Consider the following 23,263-nt stretch of genomic DNA (forward strand, 5'->3'; position numbering starts at 1 on the left):
ATTTTGGGGGTGACTCCAAATCCAGGCCTCCATTGGTTAATAAATTTGATTTCCATTGATGATTTTTGTGTGATTTTGTTGTCAGCACATTCAACTTTGTACAGAACAAAGTATTCAATGAGAATATTTCATTCATTCAGATCTAGGATGTGTTATTAGAGTGTTCCCTTTATTTTTTTGAGCAGTGTATATTTGGACAGAGACAACATTTTTCTAATTTTGGTTCTAGACATTACCACAATGAATTTTAAACAAAGCAATTCAGATGCAGTTGAAGTTCAGACTTTCAGCTTTCATTTGAGGGTATCCACATTAAAATTGGATGAAGGGTTTAGGAGTTTCAGCTCCTTAACATGTACCACCCTGTTTTTAAAGGGACCAAAAGTCATTGGACAGATTAAATAATTGGAAATAAAATGTTTATTTCTAGTACTTGGTTGAAAACCCTTTGTTGGCAATGACTGCCTGAAGTCTTTAACTCATGGACATCACCAGACGCTGTGTTTCCTCCTTTTTGATGCTCTGCCAGGCCTTCACTGCGGTGGTTTTCAGTTGCTGTTTGTTTGTGGGTCTTTCTGTCTGAAGTTTAGTCTTTAACAAGTGAAATGCATGCTCAATTGGGTTGAGATCAGGTGACTGACTTGGCCATTCAAGAATATTCCACTTCTTTGCTTTAATAAACTCCTGGGTTGCTTTGGCTTTATGTTTTGGGTCATTGTCCATCTGTAGTATGAAACGATGACCAATCAATTTGGCAGCATTTGGCTGGATCTGAGCACTCAGTATGGCTCTGAATACATCAGAATTCATTCGGCTGCTTCTGTCCTGTGTCACATCATCAATAAACACTAGTGACCCAGTGCCACTGGCAGCCATGCATGCCCAAGCCATCACACTGCCTCCGCCGTGTTTTACAGATGATGTGGTATGCTTTGGATCATGAGCTGTACCACACCTTCGCCATACTTTTCTCTTTCCATCATTCTGGTAGAGGTTGATCTTGGTTTCATCTGTCCAAAGAATGTTCTTCCAGAACTGTGCTGGCTTTTTTAGATGTTTTTTTAGCAAAGTCCAGTCTAGCCTTTTTATTCTTGATGCTTATGAGTGGCTTGCACTGTGCAGTGAACCCTCTGTATTTACTTTCATGCAGTCTTCTCTTTATGGTAGATTTGGATATTGATACGCCTACCTCCTGGAGAGTGTTGTTCACTTGGTTGGCTGTTATGAAGGGGTTTCTCTTCACCATGGAGATTATTCTTCGATCATCCACCACTGTTGTCTTCTGTGGGTGCCCAGGTCTTTTTGCATTGATGAGTTCACCAGTGCTTTCTTTCTTTCTCAGGATGTACCAAACTGTAGATTTTGCCACTCCTAATATTGTAGCAATTTCTCGGATGGGTTTTTTCTGTTTTTGCAGCTTAAGGATGGCTTGTTTCACCTGCATGGAGAGCTCCTTTGACTGCATGTTTACTTCACAGCAAAACCTTCCAAATGCAAGCACCACACCTCAAATCAACTCCAGGCCTTTTATCTGCTTAACTGAGAATGACATAACGAAGGGATTACCCACACCTGTCCATGAAATAGCCTTGGAGTCAATTGTCCAATTACTTTTGGTCTCTTTAAAAACAGGGTGGCACATGTTAAGGAGCTGAAACTCCTAAACCCTTCATCCAATTTTAATGTGGATACCCTCAAATGAAAGCTGAAAGTCTGAACTTCAACTGCATCTGAATTGTTTTGTTTAAAATTCATTGTGGTAATGTCTAGAACCAAAATTAGAAAAATGTTGTCTCTGTCCAAATATATATGGACCTAACTGTATGTGTACTATAATCAACAACGGTTTGTAAACTATACCAAATATGCCCTAAAATGGATTGTTGAGCAATTAGGTCCCGCATCCATTATGGCCTTCCAAAACAGAATGGCACTAGACATGATCCTAGCAGAGAAAGGGGGTATCTGCAAGATGATAGGGCCTAACTGCTGTAGATACATACCTAATAACACAGTCCCTGATGGTAGCATAACCAGAGCTCCGAAGGGGACTCACTGAATTATCAAAGGAACTAGCCCTGAACTCCAGTGTAGAGTCTATGTGATACCTGGTTTGAGTGGTGGGATGGATGGCAAAGGACACTGATTAAACTAGGAATGGTTATCCTATGTGTTCTGTTTATATTATCCTTTTTCTTATGTTGCGTAGCCCCATGTGTAAAGAAAATGATGAACCATACATCAAAATTTTACAAATTAAGACCTCATCAGAGATACCACGTGCCTACAACAAGTAACTAATAAGTGTGCGCACCCACACGTGAAGGGAGGGAATGTACGGGTGCCATCATGGGCTCTGAGAAATCCCGTTACCGGTAAGTAACTACGTCTTTCTCCTTCCCCCATGACGGCACCACGGAGAGAATTACAGAGAAGTGACTCATTAGGGGGGACCACAGCTTCCAGAACCCTTCTTCCGAAAGTGAGGTCTGAAGAAGAGGTTAAGCCTAGCCGGTAGTAATTGAAGAAGGTAGAGGGAGAAGACCAGGTTGCCGCTCTACATATCTTCTCTATCGTAGCATCGGCCTTCTCCGCCCAGGAGGCTGCCACAGCTCTTGTTGAGTGGGCCTTCAGTTTCTCCGGGGCAGCTTCCCCACATGAGAAGTACGATAGCGTGATGGCCTCCCTTATCCATCTGGCCAGCGTGCCCTTAGAAGCTTTCTTCCTCTTACGAGGGCCCTGAAAGCAGACAAAGAGAGAACTATCCTGCCTACACTCTTGTGTCGCCTCTAGGTATCGGATTAGGCACCTTCTGACGTCTAGTGTATGCAAGACCTTCTCTTTCGTGTTCCTAGGGTTAGGGCAGAAAGAAGGGAGGGTGATTTCCTGGGACCTGTGAAATCTTGACGCCACTTTTGGTAGATAGGCAGGGTCGGTTTTCAGAGTAATCCTATCCTCCAAGATTTGAGTGAAGGGGGGGCCTGCCGATAGGGCCTGAATATCACTAACCCTACGTGCGGATGTGAGAGCTACCATGAGTGCTGTTTTTAGGGACAGAATTTTTAGGGATGCTTCCGACAGAGGTTCAAAGGGGGCCTCCGTTAAAGCTGAAAGGACCAAGTTTAAATCCCAGGGTGTAGTATTTCGGGATGGGATGGGCCGGGATCTAGCTGATGCTTTAATAAACCTAGATACCCATCTATCCCTAGCTAGGTCAAAATTGTAGAGTGCTCCCAGGGCCACAACTTGAACTTTTAAGGTACTTGTGGTCAGGCCCTGCTTCAAACCCCTCTGTAAAGATTCCAGGATAGCTGTCAATGGAACCTCCCCGTCCAACCTGGAACCTGAGACTGAAAGGAATTTCTTCCAGGTTTTCCCGTACAGTTTGGTGGTCACTGGTTTTCTACTTTGAAGTAGTGTTGTGATAAGATTTGGGGAGAACCCTTTGTCCTTCAGAAGAGCCCTCTCAAATTCCAGGTTGTCAAGTGTAAGCTTGAAGCCCGAGGATGGAGAACCGGACCCTGAGAAAGAAGGTCCGGAAGCTCCAGAAGAACCCATGGATCGGAGATTGATAACCTCCTCAGCCATGAAAACCATGCCCTCTTTGGCCAAAAGGGGGCTATCAAAATTACCCTCGCTTTCTCTTCCCTGATTTTCCTCAGAACAACTGGAACCAGAGCGGTCAGAGGAAAAGCGTAAGCTGGAGGGTACCTCCACGGGATCGTGAAGGCATCCACGGCTACGGGGCCCCCTTTGGGGTCTAGGGAGCAAAAGAGTGTGTTTTCTTGTTCCGATTGTTGGTGAAAAGATCTATGGAGGGACGACCCCACATTTGTACAATCTCCCGAAAGACTGACTGACTTAACTCCCATTCGCCCTGCTTTAGCTGTGTCCGACTCAGAAAGTCTGCGGTGCGATTTTCTATCCCTTTTATGTGTAGGGCTGATAGGGATTGTAAGTTTCTCTCGGCTAAGCGAAAGATGACCTCTGCCACCTGCATTAGAGAATGGTACCGAATACCCCCGTGGTGGTTTAGGTACACCACTACTACTCGGTTGTCTGAAAAGACCCTTACGTGGCGTCCCTGTAGTGTGTGTATGAACTGCCGGAGTGCTCGCTCTACTGCTAGGAGCTCCTTCATGTTTGATGAAACTAGCTTTAGGCGTTCTGTCCAGACCCCCTGAGCTACCAGGTTGTTGAGATGAGCCCCCCAGCCCCCGGGACTTGCGGTGTCGGGATTGTCCAAGGAATCCCCCGGGCTAGATTGTTTAAGTTCCCCCACCACTCTAGGGAAAGTGTGGTTACTGCAGATAGCGTTAACTGCCCTTCTAAATGCCCTTTTAGGGATTTTTCTGCCTCTAGGATTTCCCACTGCAGGAAAACATGCTGTCAGGGAGCCTAGAAGGGACATAGACGGGTGGGACTTTGCCCGTGATATCTAGCCTATGATTTTGTGGATTTTCCCTGAGGGGAGACGACACTCCTGTCTTTTTTAATCCAGCACGATGCCTAGTTATTCCTGTATCTGGCATGGTTCTGTTTTGGACTTTTCCAGATTCAAAAGGCATCCTAAGCGAGTCAAGGAATCCATGACCTTTTCCAGATGGGATTTGTAGTCTAGGAAGGAGCGGCCTATTACCAGGAAGTCGTCTAGGTATGGGACGACCAGAGTGTTCTGTTGCCTTAGATGAGCCATCACCTCTGCAACAACTTTGGTGAAGACCCTTGGGGCTATGGCGATGCCGAATGGGAGGGCCGTATATTGATAGTGTTTGACCACTCCACCCATAGGAACTGCTACTCTGAGGAATTTCTGGTAGTCTTTGTGTATCGGGACGTGATAATAAACATCTTTTAAATCCAGGACGGCCATGAAACAATCGGGAAACATTTTTACTGACGATTTTGTTTCCATCTTGAAGGCTTCCACCTTCAAAAGTTTGTTCAGCTTTTTTAGATTCACAATCGTCCTGTATGTCCCATCTGTTTTTTTTTCTCAGGAATAATGGAGAATAGAAGCCCATGCCTCCCCCCCCCCCACCCCGGGACCTCCTGAAGGACTGCCTGCCCTACCAGTCCCCGGATTTCCTGCTCCAAGGCCAGTTGCTCCTCGTTTGAGGACCTTTCGGGGGTCATGACAAAGTTTTGCTGAGGGAATTTGAGGAACTGGAGTTTCAGACCCGATTGTATTAGGCTCAGAATCCATGAGCTGTTGGATATTAGCTCCCAGGCCGGGAGAAAGCCTGATAGCCTTCCCTCCACCCGGGGCAAATCTTCATTGGAGGGGGCTTTCTGCTATCATTGGAGGGTCTATTAAATAGGAACCCTTTGGTCTTACTTCTCCTGTCTTCCCACCTATCCTGCTCTTTAGGGGGTTTTCTACAGATAAACCCATTACTCCGAAAAGGTTTCCTGTAAGCAGTGTTAGACAGGATAGGGAACCGCTTCTTATTGTCCCCTGCTTTATCCAAGATGTCATCAAGGGCGGGCCCAAATAGAAACTCGCCCTCACAGGGGATGGAGCACAATCTAGATTTAGTCTGTAGATCCTCGGGCCAACATTTGAGCCAGAGGGCTCATCTAGCCGCGTTAGCGAGCCCTGCCCCTCTATCACCTAATCTGACGGAATCCGCCGAAGCGTCAGCTAGGAGGGCCGCTGCCCCTTTCATTATCGGGATAGTTTCAAGAATTGTGCCTCTAGATGTTTTCTGCTTCAGTTGTGTTTCAAGCTGATCAGCCAGACCATTAATGATCTGGCCGTACATGTGGCAGCTACCGCAGGAACCCTTTAGGAAGGTGTCTGCCTTTTTATCCATGGCGTCTTTTAAGACGCCCATGTCCTCAAATGGGAGGGAGTATTTCTTTGAGGCTTTAGCTATGGCGACATCCAGTTTTGGCGGTTTCTCCCAAAAGGAACATGCAGGATCCTCAAACGGGTACTTTCGCTTAGGGGAAAGGAAGCCCTTCCTCTCCGGTCTTTTCCACTCTTTCTTAATCAGAGAGAGTGAACATGTTCATTTAGTGGAAAAGATCTCTTTTTTTGCTCTAGACCACTAAACATTACGTCTTAGATAGATTTTTTGGGCCGGGGATCTGCTAACCCCATGGTAGACCTGACTGCCTTAATAAGGCTGTTTCCTCAATAGGGAAACAGCTCCATCCTCCTCTATCTGTAGACGAGGAAGAGGAGGAGGAAGAGGTGGAAGTGTCCGAGTGTCCGCCATCCTCAGAACTGCTAGATCAGGACTCGGGGGGGATATGTTTTTAGTTTTCCTTAACCTTTTATCCCCCTGAAAAGATTTAATGGTGTTTTTGACCTGCGATTTAATTAGGTCTCTAAGTTCAGAGGCAAATCTTGGGGTTCCATCGCATATAGCTTGCTCAATGCAGGAGCTGCAGTCTCTTATCCCAAGTAGCGGGTAAGGCTTCCGTGCATAGCACACAGGTCCTATTCTTTGTTTTCCCTGTGCTTTTTCCCCTATAAGAGACAAAAAGAGAGAGAGAGCGAGGACCCCTAGTTACAAGGTGGACTTTCACAAAGCTCACTTACCAACAAGACGGAAGAGCGGGTACTGGTTCAGGAGGTGGAGCCATCTTTGTAGACGGAGTCCTCCTGGAGGATGCGGAGGTGGAGTGCTTGCTGCGCTGTGACGATCTGCTGGAGCGTCCGCTTCCACTGTTATGGTCCTGGTGCCCCGTATCTTCCGGCATCTTCTTCCGTTGGGTTAGCGGTGGCGACTGAGGATGCAGCTCATGCTCCTCAGGCAGCTCTTGGTCACTCATACCTTTTTCTTATAGCGTATAATTAATTTGCAAATATATACAATTAATTTTTCCTCCTCCTTTTATTACTGACAGCGCAACAGAGCTTTGATAAGCAGCTCCTGGAGTCCTCCACTGTCTTTTAAGGCACTGGGCGATAAGCAGCTCCTCTCTCCCATAGTGCCTGTGGTGTCCCAACGCCCTCCTCCTCCGCACCTGCAGGAGGATGCCCGCGCTTGCGCAGACTGGTTTACCCAGTCATGCCTTGCGGCGTTGTGTCATCCGGGGGCGCCCAGCGCGCTCGGGACCCGGAAATTGCTTATTTCTAAAAGAACACCGCCGGGCCGTGCCACGCTCCCACCTGCCGCATCCAGGAGGGTCCAGCACAGCACCTCAGCAGGCCTCGACAGGCCCTGTCCTCTTCCTCTGGATCCCCCTCCGCACACCCTAAAGGCCCACTGACGCCAGTGGTGGCGCATCAGGACACCGCACCAGCCGAGGGAGGGGGACCCCCGCTGCCTGGATCGGACTGGCCGGGTATGGCATCCCACAACGTCCATCTTCAGGCACCCCGCAGGTATGCCTCCTCTGGAATTGTAGGATCCCTTCAAGGACAGGAAACCAACTGATGCGGGAGAGAGGCACCGCCCTTTTGTCTGTAGGTTTCCTGTCCTTGAAGGGCGGATCCCCTCTCTCTGTGGTGCCGTCATTGGGGAAGGAGAAAATACTGTAATAACAATGCATGCAGATTTCAGAGATACAAATGATGAAAGCTAGTACGTGCCTTTGAGAAGATTGCCAATACCGCTTCCCCCATCTGAGGAGAATGCCAACCAGGAACCTGCTAATCAAGGACAGATCGAATAGATTGAATTTTGCATATCTCCAAGGAGGGACTTTTATGAATATCAATATTATATGGAGATAACCAAAATGGTGCTGGCTTCCTGCACCACACCTATGCTATGTGACTTTTCAGGAACTTACTTTATGTTCTGCTTGTGATCATATAAAGGCAATAATTGCAGATAACCAATTGTATTAAAGTTTACGCACCCTTGGAAATACTCCAAGAGATTTATTATAAGTGTTATGTATTTCCTCAATAAATTAGAAGAACTTCTGCATTTGATCTAGCTAGACTCAAGTGTTTGTTATTCTCTGTGCATCCACATACATTTGATAATTAATTAATTTGGCAGCAGACAATTAAGGATTTGCATACCCATAGTGGTAAAACAACTAAATCAGTTAATCCAGTAAGGCTCTGTCCACTCTTGCATTATAGGCCTGGGTTTCTGAGAGGCTCTGTGTGAAATTATATATCTAGATTTGGTTTTCTGATTTGTATATGTTTCCTATTTGGATCATGTGATCAGGGGAATGTTTCTCATTGGTGACACTAATGTTTAAATAGATTGTCCAGCAACATACAATATGTCTCCCAAAGAACGCTTGTGAGCGTTCAAAACACATTGCTATATGGATACTAGTGAATCTTGTGACCTATTTTTAAAAAATGTGTTAATCAACTATTGAGTTTTTTTCATATGGTTATTTTTTTTGACAGCATAAATGGAACAATCCTGATGGCTCCTAATAAAATCTATGAGGGGGCAAGAGACTTTAAAAGGGGCTGTGTCTGTTAAAAAAAAAACAAATTGAGTATCACCCTCTTATATATTGAAGTCATGAAGAAATAAGTATTGTTTTAAGACGATGTCACATCAAGACAACCCTTGTGTCTCATTAGGGCCAGAGCAGAAGGCAACTAAGTGATAGAAACCCCCAAACCCTGCCCACGCATGTTTCAAATAGATGGCCATTAATTTAAATGGCTGACAAGTAATACTATACCCTAAAAATACAGTTTGCCTTGCACAGAGTTGGCCAAAATGATTTAGTAACTTGGAGCACCTGCCAAATCATATTCTATAGCCACCAGTCTGGAGTACTGCAAACCTCTTACTCCCAGCACCTCTCCCGATTAGTGGGCCCCACAACGTCATTACACTGCAGTGTAATGGATGTGTAACGTCACAGGGGCTACAGGTAAGAAGAGGAGCAGCGCAACGTGGCTGATGAACCAGGGACCTGCAAATTGTTTGTGCGCAACGCTAGTTCTGTTTTGTAAAATGAATGTACAAAAATGCAATTTTTAATTTTTACAATTTTCCTCCCACCTTCAAATATTTAACATTCACATTTGTTTAATTTGTCAAATAAAATAAAAAAAAAAACAAGTAAAAAAAGTATAATGTATGTTTCCAACTTGGACAAAAGATGATGCTTTTTAGTAGAGTGTGACATTTTTGAACCAGAGTGTGTAAAGGGAATCTGTCACCCCCTGGGCGATAGCAGACCTCTACTATGGCCATACAGGTGATCGAAAAGTAAATCTATACTTACCTGTATGGCCCATAGCAGAGGTCTGATTCCAGAGAAATCTTCTTTTATAAAGTTTCTTCTCCAGAGGCTTGGCATCCGGGGGACGTCAAGCAAACCCCTCCTATCTGCTTATTATGCAGCCAAATCCCCACCTCTGGGCTAAATCATCTCCCCCCTCCCCGGCACGTCACATGACGTGCCCTGCTGTCTCCCCTGCCGATCATGCGCAAAGCGCTGCTCCCATAGAGCGTGCTTTGTTTCTCCCCGGCCCATACTGCGCCGCAGCCCTTGTACTGGGAGCGGCGCTGTGCGCATGCACGTCAGGGGAGACAGCAGGGCATGTCACAGGGCAGTCACAGGGCCCTGTGACGTGATGGGGCAGATGATAATTTAGCCCAGAGGCGGGGATTTAGCTGCATAATAAGCAGATAGGAGGGGTTTTCTTGGCGTCCCCCGGATGCCAAGCCTTTGGAGAAGAAACTTTATAAAAGAAGACTTCTCTGGAATCAGACCTCTGCTATGGGCCATACTGGTAAGTTTAGATTTACTTTTCTATCACCTGTATGGCCATAGGAGTGGTCTGATATCGCGAAGGGGGGGGGGGGGGGGGGGTGTGACAGATTCCCTTTAATGAAAGGTTTATGTAATGTGTTTGGCAGTACAATTGTTTTCTTCATCATCCTCATTGTTATTATCATCAGTTTCACTGTTGTGTTCATCCGTCTCCTCATCTGAGCCTTCACTGTCCTCGTCGTCACTACTTTGTTCTTGTTCTGCAATGTATTAAATACAATCAGAAATCATTCTACCACACTTAGTCCTAAGTTGTCCAAACACATGAGACAGTAATTGACTGTAATAATTTCCCCCAGCTAAAAAGGTGGATAACCACATTTTTCTGTACATCCCCAAAAATGCAATAAGACATAACCCTGACAAAACAGTCAGAAGAACAAATTTCTTCTTCCATCTGTCTCACAAACTTTTGTTTTTAGTAACATATCTCCACATATCCTTTCTTGGCCTTTTTTCAGAGAATATGAATGATATCAAAGAAACTTTTTCTGCACTCATGGTTATTGGTTGGGTGAAGCCATTTATTGTCAAACAACTGTGTTTTCTCTTTTTAAATCTTAATGACAACCAAAAACATCCAAATGACCCTGATCAAAAGTTCACATACCCTGGTGATTTTGGCCTGATAACATGCACAGAATTTGACACAAATGGGTTTGAATGGCTACTAAAGGTAACATCCTCACATGTGACCTATTTGCTTGTAATCAGTGTGTGTGCATAAAAGCTGAGTGAGTTTCTGGGATCCAGACAGACTCTTGCATCTTTCATCCGGCCACTGACGTTTCTGGATTGTGAGTCATGGGAAAAGCAAAAGAATTGTCAATGGATCTACGGGAAAAGGTAGTTGAACTGTATAACACAGGAAAGGGATACAAAGAAAAATCCAAGGAATTGATAATGCCAGTCAGCAGGATTCAAACTGTGATTAAGAAATGGAAAATCAGGGGCTCTGTAAAAACCAAACCATGATCAGGTAGACCAACAAACATTTCGGTCACAATTGCCAGGAAAATTGTTCGGGATGCAAAGAAAAACCCACAAATAACATCAGCTGAAATTCAGGACTCTCTGAAAACTAGCAGTGTGGCTGTTTCAAGATGCAGCCCATTTTTCTTCAAGTGCCTCCTTATTGTGCAAGGTTCAATTCGCCAGAAGAAAGACATTACTGCACCAATGCCACAAAGTATCTCGCCTATAGTACACCAAACAGCACAGAGACAAGCCTCAAATCTTCTGGTACAAGGTAATTTGGAGTAATGAGACAAAAATGGAACTTTTTGGCCACAACCATAAATGTAACATTTGGAGAGAGGTCAACAAGGTCTATGATGAAAGGAACACCATTCCTACAGTAAAGCACGGAGGTGGATCGCTGATGTTTTGGGGATGTGTGAGCTACAAAGGCACAGGAAACTTGGTAAAAGTTGAAGGAAAGATGAATGCAGCATGTTATCAGCAAATACTGGAGGCAAATTTGCACTCATCAGCCCGGAAGCTGAGCATGGGACGTACTTGGACGTTCCAACATGACAACGATCCAAAACACAAGGCCAAGTCGACCTGTTATTGGCTACAGCAGAACAAAGTGAAGGTTCTGGAGTGGCCATCTCAGTCTCCTGACCTCAATATCATTGAGCCACTCTGAGGAGATCTCAAGCGCACAGTTCATGCTAGACAGCCCAGGAATTTACAGCAACTGGAGGATTTTTGTCAAGAAGACTGGGCAGCTTTCCCATCTGAAAAAAATAAAGAACCTCATCCACAACTACCACAAAAGACTTCAAGCTGTCATTGATGATAGAGAGAAAACACAGTAGTTTGACTTGTTTGACAATAAATGTCTTCACCCAACCAATAACCATGAGTGGAGAAAGTTTCTTTGGTTAAAGAAAATATCTGCTGCGGTATGTAAACTTTTAAGCACATACATATATATATATATATATATATATATATATATATATATATATATATATATATATATATATATATATATATATATATATATATATACACATACATATACATATACATACATACATACATACATACATACATATATATATATATATATATATATATATCCTAACTTGTGATCAACAATACGATATACTCATACCAAACCTACAAGCTACTGGAGCTCTATTGTAGTTATTCATGGAGTCTTACATAACTTACGGCCGTGGCCAAAGGTTTTGAGACTTTGTTTTTCACAAAGTTTTCTGTTTCAGAGTTTTTAGATCTTTTAATCTGATGCTTCTATGGTTACTGAAACACAATAAGCATTTTATAGGTTTTTCAACTTTGTATTTGACAAATACATCAGGTTTATGCAAAGACTCAATATTTACAACATTGGCCCTTATTTTTCAAGGCCTCTGCCCTTCACCCACTGGCAGCTGGATATCTGCTTCTAGGCAAAATCCTGACTGATGACAGCCTGTTCTTGTTTAATCAGTGCTTGGAATTTAATCACAAGATCTGTGTTTTTGTTTGTCCACCCCCCTTTTTGATGATTGATATTCCTTTTGGTCTCCATCATGCTGGAAAAGCATTGTTCATCACCAAATTGCTCCTAGATCTTTGGGAGAAGTTGCTCTTGGAGGAGGATTAGATCACATTCTTTATTCATGGCAGTATTCTTAGGCAAAATCGTGAGTAAACCCCCATCATGGATGAAAAACCACCACACATGAATGGTCTCAGGATAATTTACTGTTGGCTGACACAGGACTCATTGTAGTACTCACCTTTTTATCTCCTGACTTGTTTGCTGCCCTTCTTGACACTAGGCCACCTCCAAAATTCTTCACCCCCTGTGTATGCAGATCCATGGACTCCTCTACCTGCCACCTTTCCTGAGCAAGCTCTGCACTGGTATTGAACGGATCCCGTTGCTGGAACCTCTTTAGGATACAGTCCTGGCACTTGCTGGACTTTCCAGGGCGCCCTTAAGCTTTCTTCAAAGCAACTGAACCTCTCTCACATTGGAGTTCTTAATTAGCTAATAAATGGTTGAGTTAGGGGTAATCTTACAAGCAGGAATGTCCTTGCCTGTAAAGCCATTTTGATGCACAGCAATGATGACTGCACATGTTTCTTTGGAAGTAACCATGAAGAAGATAATTATTTAAGCACTAGCCCCAGTTTAAAGCAACCAGTCTGCTCTTATCACTTTGTCATGTCGATTGAATTACATCAGCTGCCTTGTTTTTGTTAACACTTTCTCCTGAGCTAATGAGAAGATCACTGAAATTATGTAAGCAGGTAATTTTGTGGCAAGGCAGAAATTTAGTGGAATTGTTTTTTTTGTGATAAATTAATTTTCATGGCAAGAGATGACTGCAATTAATATGATCACTTTATACAATAATCTGAATGCAAATTTCCACAATAAATGCTAAAGCAGCAAACTTTATGAAACCAAAATTTGTGTCAGCCTCAAAACTTTTGGCCATAACTATACACTCGTACAATGTTACCAAAATTTATACAATTAATAGATATCTGTCAGATCTATTCTATCAAGGTGGACAGCAGTAGAGACATCAAGCTCAAGAGTATAGTGTTTTCTAGGTCATTGCCATTTCATGCACTGCCACCAAGGATCCCCCAGTACCAGCCAGCTGACGTAACACAGAAAAACTGCTGAGGAGCATATTCACATACAGTCATGGCCGAAAGTGTTGGCACCCTTGAAATTGTCCCAGAAAATGGAGTATTTCTCCGAGAATATTATTGCAATTACACATGTTTTGTTATACACATGTTTTTTTTCCCCATGTGTGTATTGGAACAACACAAAAACTGAAAAAAAAAAGGAAAATTGCACATAATTTCACAAAAAAAACAACAAAATGGGCCAGATAAAATTGTTGGCACCTTTTTCAAGATTGTGGGTAAATAACTTTGTTTCAAGCACGTGATGAGCATTCAAACTCACCTGTGGCAAGTAACAGGTGTGGGCAAAATGAAAAACACACTTGAAACCAGATAAAAATGGGAGAAGTTGAGAACAGAAAGAGGAGAACTGTCTGAGGACTTAAGAACCAAAATTTGTTGATATTTTTCAACAAATCTTCAAAGCTCCTGATGTTCCTTTGTCCACAGTGTGCAACATAATCAAGAAGTTTACAACCTATGGCACTGTAGCTAATCTCCCTGGACGTAGATGGCAGAGAAAAATTGCTGAAAGGTTGCAGTACATCATAGCCCAGAAGGTGGACAAGCAGCCCCAATCAAGTTCCTACGAAATTCAAGCTGTCCTGCAGGCTCAGGGTGCACCAGGAGGACCCCACTGCTGACCAAAAAAAGCTCCAGTTTGCCAAAATGTACGTGAGTAAGCCAAAATCCTTCTGGGAAAGCATCTTGTGGACAGATGAGACCAAGATAGAGATTTTTGGTAAAGCACATCATTCTACTATTTACCGAAAATGGAATGAGGCCTACAAAGAAAAGAACACAGTACCTACAGTCAAATATGGTGGAGATTCAAATGTGTTTTTGGGGTTGTTTTGCTGCCCCTGGCACTGGGTACCTTGGCTGTGTGTAAGGCATCATGAAATCTGAAGATTACTAAAGGATTTTGAGTCGCAATGTAGTGCTCAGTGTCAGAAAGCTGGGTTTGCGTCCTACGTCATGGGTCTTCCCACAGGACAATAAACCCAAACATACGTCAAGATGCACCCTGAAATGGATGGAAACAAAGCGCTGGAGAGTTCTGAAGTGGCCAGCAATGAGTCCGGATCTAAAATCCATTGAACACCTGTGGAGAGAACTTAAAATTGCTGTTGGGAGAAAATGCCTTCAAATATGAGAGACCTGGAGCAGTTTGCAAAAGAAGAGTGGTCCAAAATTCCAGTTGAGAGGTGTAAGAAGCTTGTTGATGGTTATAGGAAGTGATTGATTGCAGTTATTTATTCCAAAGGGTGTTCAACCAAATATAAAGTGGAGGGTGCCAACAATGTTATCTGGGCCATTTTTGTCCAAATTGCCTTTTCTCAGTTTTTTTTTTGTGTTGTTTCAATACACACAAAGCAAATAAACATGTGTATAACAAAATATGCATAATTGCTATAGTTTTCTGGCAGAAATGCTTAATTTTCTGGAACAATTTCATGGGTGCCAACACTTTTGGCCATGACTGTAAATATAAGGTGTCAAGTAAGTGCATCCTTATTTTATGACAGAGGTCCCCAACCGCCGGTCCGCGGACCAGGACCGGGCCGTTGGGGTTTTTCAGCCGGTCCGCGGCGCCGCTGACCAGGGCCGGCGTCAGCACCCGGGCAAATGCCGGGGCTCTGAGCAGGCAGAGGGGCCCACTGGCGGTCGCGCACCCCGCTGGGCTATGGGCGGAGGAGAGCGGTGTCAGCGCCTGCCCTTCTCCGCCGCTTGCTCAGGGCCCCGGCAGCCCGATACTTACCTCTCCCCGTGCCTCCGCAGATCAGCTGTCTTCCTGCTCTGCGCTCCCTGTGACGTCTCAGGTCAGAGGGCGCGGTGACGTCTTTACACCGCGCCCTCCCCTGAGCCGTCACAGGGAGCGCTGAGCGGGAAGAAACGACAACGCTGGAGTTCGGAGCCGAGCAGCGAGCGGCGGGCAGCAGGTAGCAGGTGAGAAGGGAGGTGAGTATTTGATTTTTTTTTTTTTTTTAATGTATGGAGGCATGGGGCAGTATAAAGAGGGGAGGGGGGGCATCCTGCATGGGGCATTATAAAGAGGGGAGGGGGGGCATCCTGCTTGGGGCATTATAAAGAGGGGAGGGGGGGCATCCTGCTTGGGGCATTATAAAGAGGGGAGGGGGGGCATCCTGCTTGGGGCATTATAAAGAGGGGGGGCAGCCTGTATGGGGCATTATGTGGGGGGTAACAGCCTGCATGGAGCATTAAAAGGGGGGGGCCTGTATGGGGCATTATGTGGGGGGGAACAGCCTGCATGGAGCATTATAAGGGGGGGGGCAGCCTGTATGGGGCATTATGTGGGGGTAACAGCCTGCATGGAGCATTAAAAGGGGGGGGCCTGTATGGGGCATTATGTGGGGGGTAACAGTCTGCATGGAGCATTATAAGGGGGGGACAGCCTGTATGGGGCATTATGTGGGGGGTAACAGCCTGCATGGAGCATTATAAGGGGGGACAGCCTGTATGGGGCATTATGTGGGGGGTAACAGCCTGCATGGAGCATTAAAAGGGAGGGGCCTGTATGGGGCATTATGTGGGGGGTAACAGTCTGCATGGAGCATTATAAGGGGGGGACAGCCTGTATGGGGCATTATGTGGGGGGTAAGAGCCTGCATGGAGCATTATAAGGGGGGGACAGCCTGTATGGGGCATTATGTGGGGGGGTAACAGCCTACATGGAGCATTATAAGGGGGGGACAGCCTGTATGGGGCATTATGTGGGGGGGTAACAGCCTACATGCAGCATTATATGGGGACCGGTATCCTGTATGGAGCGTTATATGGGGGCCAGTATTCCGTATGGGGCCTTATATGGGGGCCAGTATTCCGTATGAAGCGTTATATGGGGGCCAGTATTCCGTATGGGGCCTTATATGGGGGCAAGTATTCCGTATGGGGCCTTATATGGGGGCAAGTATTCCGTATGGGGCCTTATATGGGGGCCAGTATTCCGTATGGGGCCTTATATGGGGGCCAGTATTCCGTATGGGCGTTATATGGGGACCAGTATTCCGTATGGGGCCTTATATGGGGGCAAGTATTCCGTATGGGGCCTTATATGGGGGCAAGTATTCCGTATGGGGCCTTATATGGGGGCAAGTATTCCGTATGGGGCCTTATATGGGGGCCAGTATTCCGTATGAAGCGTTATATGGGGGCCATTATTCCGTATGGGCGTTATATGGGGACCAGTATTCCGTATGGAGCCTTATATGGGGGCCACTATTCTGTGTGGAGCGATTCACCGGTTTCTGAGCTATTGTAGAATTTACAATAGATATCACTCATGAAGTGAAATCTTTGCATTGTACTAAATATATATATTTCTCCGCCGTATCTCTGCATCATGAATCGTGGTATGTGTTAAAGGGGCCCACTGAGACTCTTTCGCCCGGGGCCCAGAAAAACCTGGAGCCGGCCCTGCCGCTGACAGCTAGCTCCGCGGCCCTGCGCCTGGTCAGAACTCGCTCTGTGTGGATTTATAATGTTTTCTGCCATAGCCGTGACAGCTCGCAGATCCCGGCAGAGAACATTATGCAGGACGGGGTGGGGCGTCGGGCGGGTCTTAGTGACGCAGCCCTCCACAGCACAGCATGGTACCTGTTGTACGTCACGGGGCGGGTCTTAGTGACGCGGCCCTCCTGCACAGTATGGTGTGTTCCTGACGGGGTGGGGCGGCAGGCTCTCCTCACTGACACGCCCCCGGCAGAACATGTTATGTGGGGCGTGCTGGGGCAGCAGACTGGCTTCAGTGACGCGGCTGCCGGTACCGGTGTTCAGTGTGTAGCGCTGCTAAGCAGCAGCGCTGTATACACTGACGCTCAATGTACAATGCTGCTACTTAGCAGCGCTGTACACCGAGGTCCCGCCAGCATCCTCCCCATACAGCTCCACCCCTCCATAACCCCACCCCCATATGACCAAAGCCCCGCCCCGACCCCCACCGGGCCATGGAAAACTGGTCTTGCTTAAAGCCGGTCCCTGGTGCAAAAAAGGTTGGGGACCTCTGTTTTATGATGATCAAAGTAGGGCCACTGCAATAGAAATAGATAGAAATGCAAAGTAAAGAGATTGTAAAGTAAGGGATTACCACTTTCTCTATGATTCATCCTATAGTTATAAAGAAATTAGTCATGCTTACCAATTTTCAGCCTTTCCTCAATAAGAGGTGAAAACTGTGCGGCAACTGGATTGTTGGGTTCATAAAGAAGTACTAGAATATGGAAAGAAATATGTAACTAAAAAATAGAAAACTTAAAAAACAAAATGTTTAAACATAATATCAAAGTCATCATAAATATAATTTAAATGTTTTTTTATTCCCAAAAATGTGAAGCTTTTTGGATCTGTTACTGGAACCTCAGAGGAAACCAGTATGCCCCCATTACACCATTACAGCCCCCACAGGGTCTGTCCTGTAGTGTTTCAAAAGTTAAAAATAGTGAACAGTAGCTATCGGTCTGGATCTGGCCTTGAGCATTTTCATCCTTAAAAAGCCTAGAAATGCAAGTTTTTTTCAAACTTATCAAGAGAAAAATTAATGTATAAATGAGCAATGATCTAGGCAGTTATTAGATGCAGTTATATACTCTCTTATTACGAATTCCTGGAAAGTGCAATTGCAGACATATTGCTTGTTGATTTGTTTTTATATACATTTCTGGAAAAGTCAAACAGCACATAATGTATATAGTGATGGCATATCTCCAGCATGTTTCATCACTTTATGACTGGAGGGAGTCTAACCTCTGAGATCCCTACTACTGTATCGCCTTTTAAGTTTTGTTGCACAGTAGTGTCCTGACCACCCGCTGTGCAGCAGAAATTAACTAGGTCAACTGCAGTTTCCTGCACAGCAAGGTGGCGCTACTGTGCAGGGAAAATATAGAAATGCTGCAGTATTAAACTAGAGCTGTGACCCCTTCAATTTATATGATAAATTGGGGCTATCAGAGGTGACACTCCCTTTGATTGTAAAATAATGCTATATCCTAATATGCCATCACTCTATAGGATAAGAATACCCCAAGATACATAAATATATAAAATAACCTTTACACAGCACCATGCTGTCCATAAGACCACTAGCAACCTATATCGTCTTAAAAGAGTAACTGTAGTTTTACTTTTTTTCATAACTCAATAGTCCAAGTGAAAATAAGAAAATTGTAATATATTTTATTATTAGAGAAATTTGCTACTTTTTCTGACTTTATTGATCATTCATTCTCAAAATCTTCAAGTCACAGGTAAAATCTGTCTTCAGGGAATACAGATTTTCCCATCACTGAGATAGGAGAGGTCAGTTTGTGCTCATAAAGTTCTATGGAAAGAGGAGGAGGAGGAGGGAGGAGCTTGAAGCAGACACAAACATTCTGCTGCAAGTTCTCTTGAAACAACAGTTACAGTTTAAATCGATAGTTAATCTTTAATGGACCACAGAGGCTTTTATTAAGGAATCAGGATGAAGTCTAAACTTTATTTTAAAATAATATTGGCACTCTTGGGTTATCATATCATAATACCCAGGGTAACAATTTTGTTATAACCTGCTACAAAACATGATGTGTAATGTGAGACACCAGAGTTACTAATCTGTGCAATATAAATAAATACATACTCATCTGACTTAGATTTTGAGCCAATTGGTAATCTTCACCCATTAAAGCGTTAACGAACTAAAAAAAAAAATAAATAAATAATGAATCAAAAATGATTACAGAGTACATAATCACATAGCAGCAAAATACATAACATTGCCTTAAAGCATGTCAAGCAGTATGTGTAACCTCTAATGACAAGGAAGAGAAAGCGGCCGCGAGGCAGGGTGGCCGCGAGGCAGGGCGGCCGCGGGGCAGGGTGGCTTTCATGATCAAAATAGCATTAACTAAGCACCCTATGTTATTTACATGTACTATTACTATTTACTTGTACAAACAGAGGACTAGGCCCCCTTTCTGCAAAAGAATTTCATGTGTATAGCTTCCCATGGATGAGTGCCCTGTCCTGCTCTGCCCTTATTCACATAGATGTCTTTTGACACATGGTAAGGTTTTAGTACTAGAAACAGGCTAGGACCATCCTGATTGGGTACACCTTGTCGTGGTGGGTTGGCTTTTATGCCTTTTTGATCAAAATAGCATTAACTAAGTATCCTATGTTTTTTACATGTACTACTACTATTTGTTATTTAATTGCTGTAGGATTTATGCTCTTTTTTTTCTTTTCTTGGGTTTTCTCTGTGAAATGGCCACAGTGTGAACGTGTTCTTACACTTTGCACATACACCAGCTTATAGTTCAGCTCAGTTTCTTTTTTGGTTGTACAGCTGTAAGAGCGCGGCTGTAGTAAAAATTGCTCTTCAGCCTTGTAAAAATCATACAATGCAAACACTGTGGATAACTGGACAGCCTCAGGGTATCGCCACTGTAATTCTGACCCCTAGTAAAACAGTACTAATTATGTCTATTGCTACAGTTCCACTGGGTCCATTACTAAGTGCACGCTTGGTAACCCAAAACCATGTCACCTCTGCTATAAGCTCTATGGAGGCACCGCCGGCATCATCATCTCTCTCATCTTCCTCACCAGACTCCTCCAGACGTCCTTTGAAGAAAAAAAGGAGCATGAAAAACAAAATGAGCATTAGAAACTTTAACTAATCATTGGAAAATGAGAGAACAAATACAATTATAATAATGTAGTATATTACAGGTCATAAAATAGCTTCATATATAATTATCTGATGTAGCCGGCTTCTGGTGTATGAAGCCCTGGTTATCCAGATCGTGACCAATGTTACTGCACATTTGTAATTTAATTAACCAGACATTGGCATGCAAGACCAGAGAGTGATCTATTTCAAGTGTTTATTTCTGTTAATGTTGCTGATTATGGCTTACAGCCAATGAAAACACAAGTCATTATCTCAGTAAATTAGAATAATTAGCAAAACACACCTGCAAAGGCTTCCTAAGCGTTTAAAAAGGTCCCTTAGTCTCTTCAGTAGGCTCCACAATCATGGGGAAGATTGCTGACTTGACAGATGTCCAGAAGGCAGTCATTGACACACTTCACAAGGAGAGTAAGACACAAAAGGTCATTGCTAAAGAAGCTGGCTGTTCACAGAGTGCTGTATCCAAGATTATTAATGGAAAGTTGAGTGGAAGGAAAAAGTATGGTAGAAAAAGGTGCACAAGCAACCGGGATAACCGTAGCCTTCAAAAGATTGTTAAGAAAAGGACATTGAAAGATTTGGGGGAGATTCACAAGGAGTGGACTGCGGCTGGAGTCATTGCTTCAAGAGCCACCACACACAGAAGTATCCAGGACATGGCCTACAAGTGTCGCATTCCTTGTGTCAAGCCACTCATGACCAATAGACAACGCCAGAAGCGTCTTACCTGGGCCAAGGAGGAAAAGACCTGGACTGTTGCTCAGTGGTCCAAGGTGTCTTCAGATGAAAGTAAATTTTGCATTTCATTGGGAAATCAAGGTCCCAGAGTCTGGAGGAAGAGTGGAGAAGCCACAATCCAAGCTGCTTGAGGTCTAGTGTGAAGTTTCCACAATCAGTGATGGTTTGGGGGGCCATGTCATCTGCTGGTGTAGGTCCACTGTGTTTTATCAAGACCAAAGTCAGCGCAGCCGTCTACCAGGAAATTTTAGAGCACTTCATGCTTCCCTCTGCCGACAAGCTTTTTGGAGATGGAAATTTCATTCTCCAGCAGGAGTTGGCCCCTGTCCACACGGCCAAAAGTATAAATACCTGGTTTACAAACAACAGTATCACTGTGCTTGATTGGCAGCAAACTCGCCTGACCTTAACCCCATAGAGAATCTATGGGGTATTGTCAAGAGGAAGATGAGAGACACCAGACCCAACAATGCAGACGAGCTGAAGGCTGCTATCAAAGCAACCTGGGCTTCCATAACACCTCAGCAGTGCCACAGGCTGATGGCCTCCATGCCACATTGCCGCATTGATGCAGTAATTGATGCAAAAGGAGCCCCGACCAAGTATTGAGTGCATTTACTGAACATACATTTCAGTAGGACAACATTTCAGATTTTAAAATCATTTTTCAAGCTGTTGTTATAAAGTATTCTAATTTACTGAGATAATGACTTGTGTTTTCATTGGCTGTAAGCCATAACCATCAACATTAACAGAAATAAACACTTGAAATAGATCACTCTGTAATGACTCTATAATATAGGAGTTTTACTTTTTGTATTGAAGAAATTGAACTGAAATAAATTAACTTTTTGATGATATTTTAAGAACATTCACTAGAAATCAGTGATATTGCTAACACCTCCATTGGTGTATACTGGTCTCAGTTTTTATGTATAGTTTATACTTTATGTTCAGGTTGCAGAGATTTCGTCAGCTTCATTATTAAGGATTTTTTCTTTTTATAGCATTTACACTGGAAAAACAGACACAAAAGTTTGATGGATGTGAATCTATGTCCACATGGGTTGAATGACTTAAAAAAAACTGTACACCCCAGAGACATAGAAAGGCTTTTGTCACGTGGAGCAATCTGCCAAAAAACAGATGAGCATGCCTCTCCCACTAAACACCACCACTTTTTTTGCCACTTTAGGTATTAAGTGTCAATTTTCTTTCCTAACAAAAATAGCATGTCACCAACTTTCCATTTTATTGCACAATAAAAGTGAAACATTCCCCCCCACCACCCGATATTTCTGAAGATCGTTACCAGTGTTTGATGGTGGAGATGACGTCTTCTGCATTTCATCTTCTTCTGACGTGTTCGGTTGCACGCTGGGTGCAACACTGTCATCTGGAATATTACTGCTGCAAACAGAAGCATTGACCTATTTAGTCTTAATAATCACAGAAACAAGTATCTTCCCATTGGACTTTGGAGGATTTGTTGTTCTTAGATAGCTTCATACTACCAATAGCAATTTATCTACGTCCTATTAAATACTAATGGTGTTTGCAGAACTGAGGTGCAATAAATGCTTGTTTTTAAAACAATCCACAAGATCTAGGAATGTGCAGAAATTTACACTAAATTCCCCAACAGTAATGCACCCATGGAGGCGGGTATATATGACACACACAAATGTCTGATGGCTGTGACTTTTCCTCGTACCTCTGTGCCGGGGGCTTTACAGTACACAGTGGGATCTGTCTTGTAGGGATATAACATTTTCTCCTTGCTGATCCTGGTCTTCCAGCTGCGCTGTAAGGTCTATGGAAGGATACAGCTTAGTTTAGTAATATGTTAGACAGCACTGCAGTACATGATGTGCACATGAAGGTACTACAGCTTTTTTAGACTTTGCTCAGGAGAGATGAAGATGGCCCATATATTGCAATGCAAGTTTATTGCCCACTTTCTTACACTTCAAGTAAAGGTCTAAAGGCCCCGTCAGACTTAGCGACGCTGCAACGATCCCGACAACGATACGACCTGTCAGGGATCGTTGCTGCGTCGCTATGTGGTCGCTGGTGAGCTGTCAAACAGGCAGGCTCGCCAACGATCAGGGGAGCAGCGACATCGTGGAAAGAATCTTTCCACGATGTCCTGCTCCTGGTTACCAGCCTGCTGAAGCAGGAGCAGGCTGGTAACTATGGTAAACATCGGGTTACTAGGGGCACACGCGCTCCTAGTAACCCGTTGTTTATCATGGTTACCACTCTGCTACAGTGAGCGGGAGGTTACCGCTCACTTTAGCAGGCTCGTAACCATGATAAACAATGGGTTACTAGGAGCGCGTGTGCCCCTAGTAACCCGATGTTTACCATAGTTACCAGCCTGATCGCTGCTCCCGCTGGTCACACACAGCGATGTGTGCTGACCAGCGGGAGAGCAATGAC

At 44.2% G+C, this 23,263-nt stretch overlaps 1 protein-coding gene across 2 annotated transcripts in view; it reads right to left on the bottom strand.

The window, feature by feature from the left end:
• Nucleotides 1-9,746: 9,746 nt before the first annotated feature.
• The window catches only part of LOC141160874 (uncharacterized), a 43,177-nt gene continuing 29,660 nt past the window's right edge, over nt 9,747-23,263 (bottom strand). For both annotated transcript variants that reach the window (XM_073645668.1, XM_073645670.1), the window contains 6 exons: nt 22,536-22,634; nt 22,134-22,231; nt 19,937-20,013; nt 19,028-19,085; nt 17,549-17,620; nt 9,747-9,923 (listed from right to left, as the gene is read on the bottom strand). In XM_073645668.1, coding sequence (XP_073501769.1) covers nt 9,790-9,923; nt 17,549-17,620; nt 19,028-19,085; nt 19,937-20,013; nt 22,134-22,231; nt 22,536-22,634 — 538 coding nt within the window. In that variant the 3' untranslated portion in view covers nt 9,747-9,789. The remainder of the gene's footprint in view (nt 9,924-17,548; nt 17,621-19,027; nt 19,086-19,936; nt 20,014-22,133; nt 22,232-22,535; nt 22,635-23,263) is intronic.

This window comes from Phyllobates terribilis, unplaced genomic scaffold, assembly GCF_046119375.1.
Source record: "Phyllobates terribilis strain yellow unplaced genomic scaffold, ASM4611937v1 Scaffold_9__5_contigs__length_417890890, whole genome shotgun sequence".
In the NCBI taxonomy this organism is placed as follows: Eukaryota; Metazoa; Chordata; class Amphibia; order Anura; family Dendrobatidae; genus Phyllobates; species Phyllobates terribilis.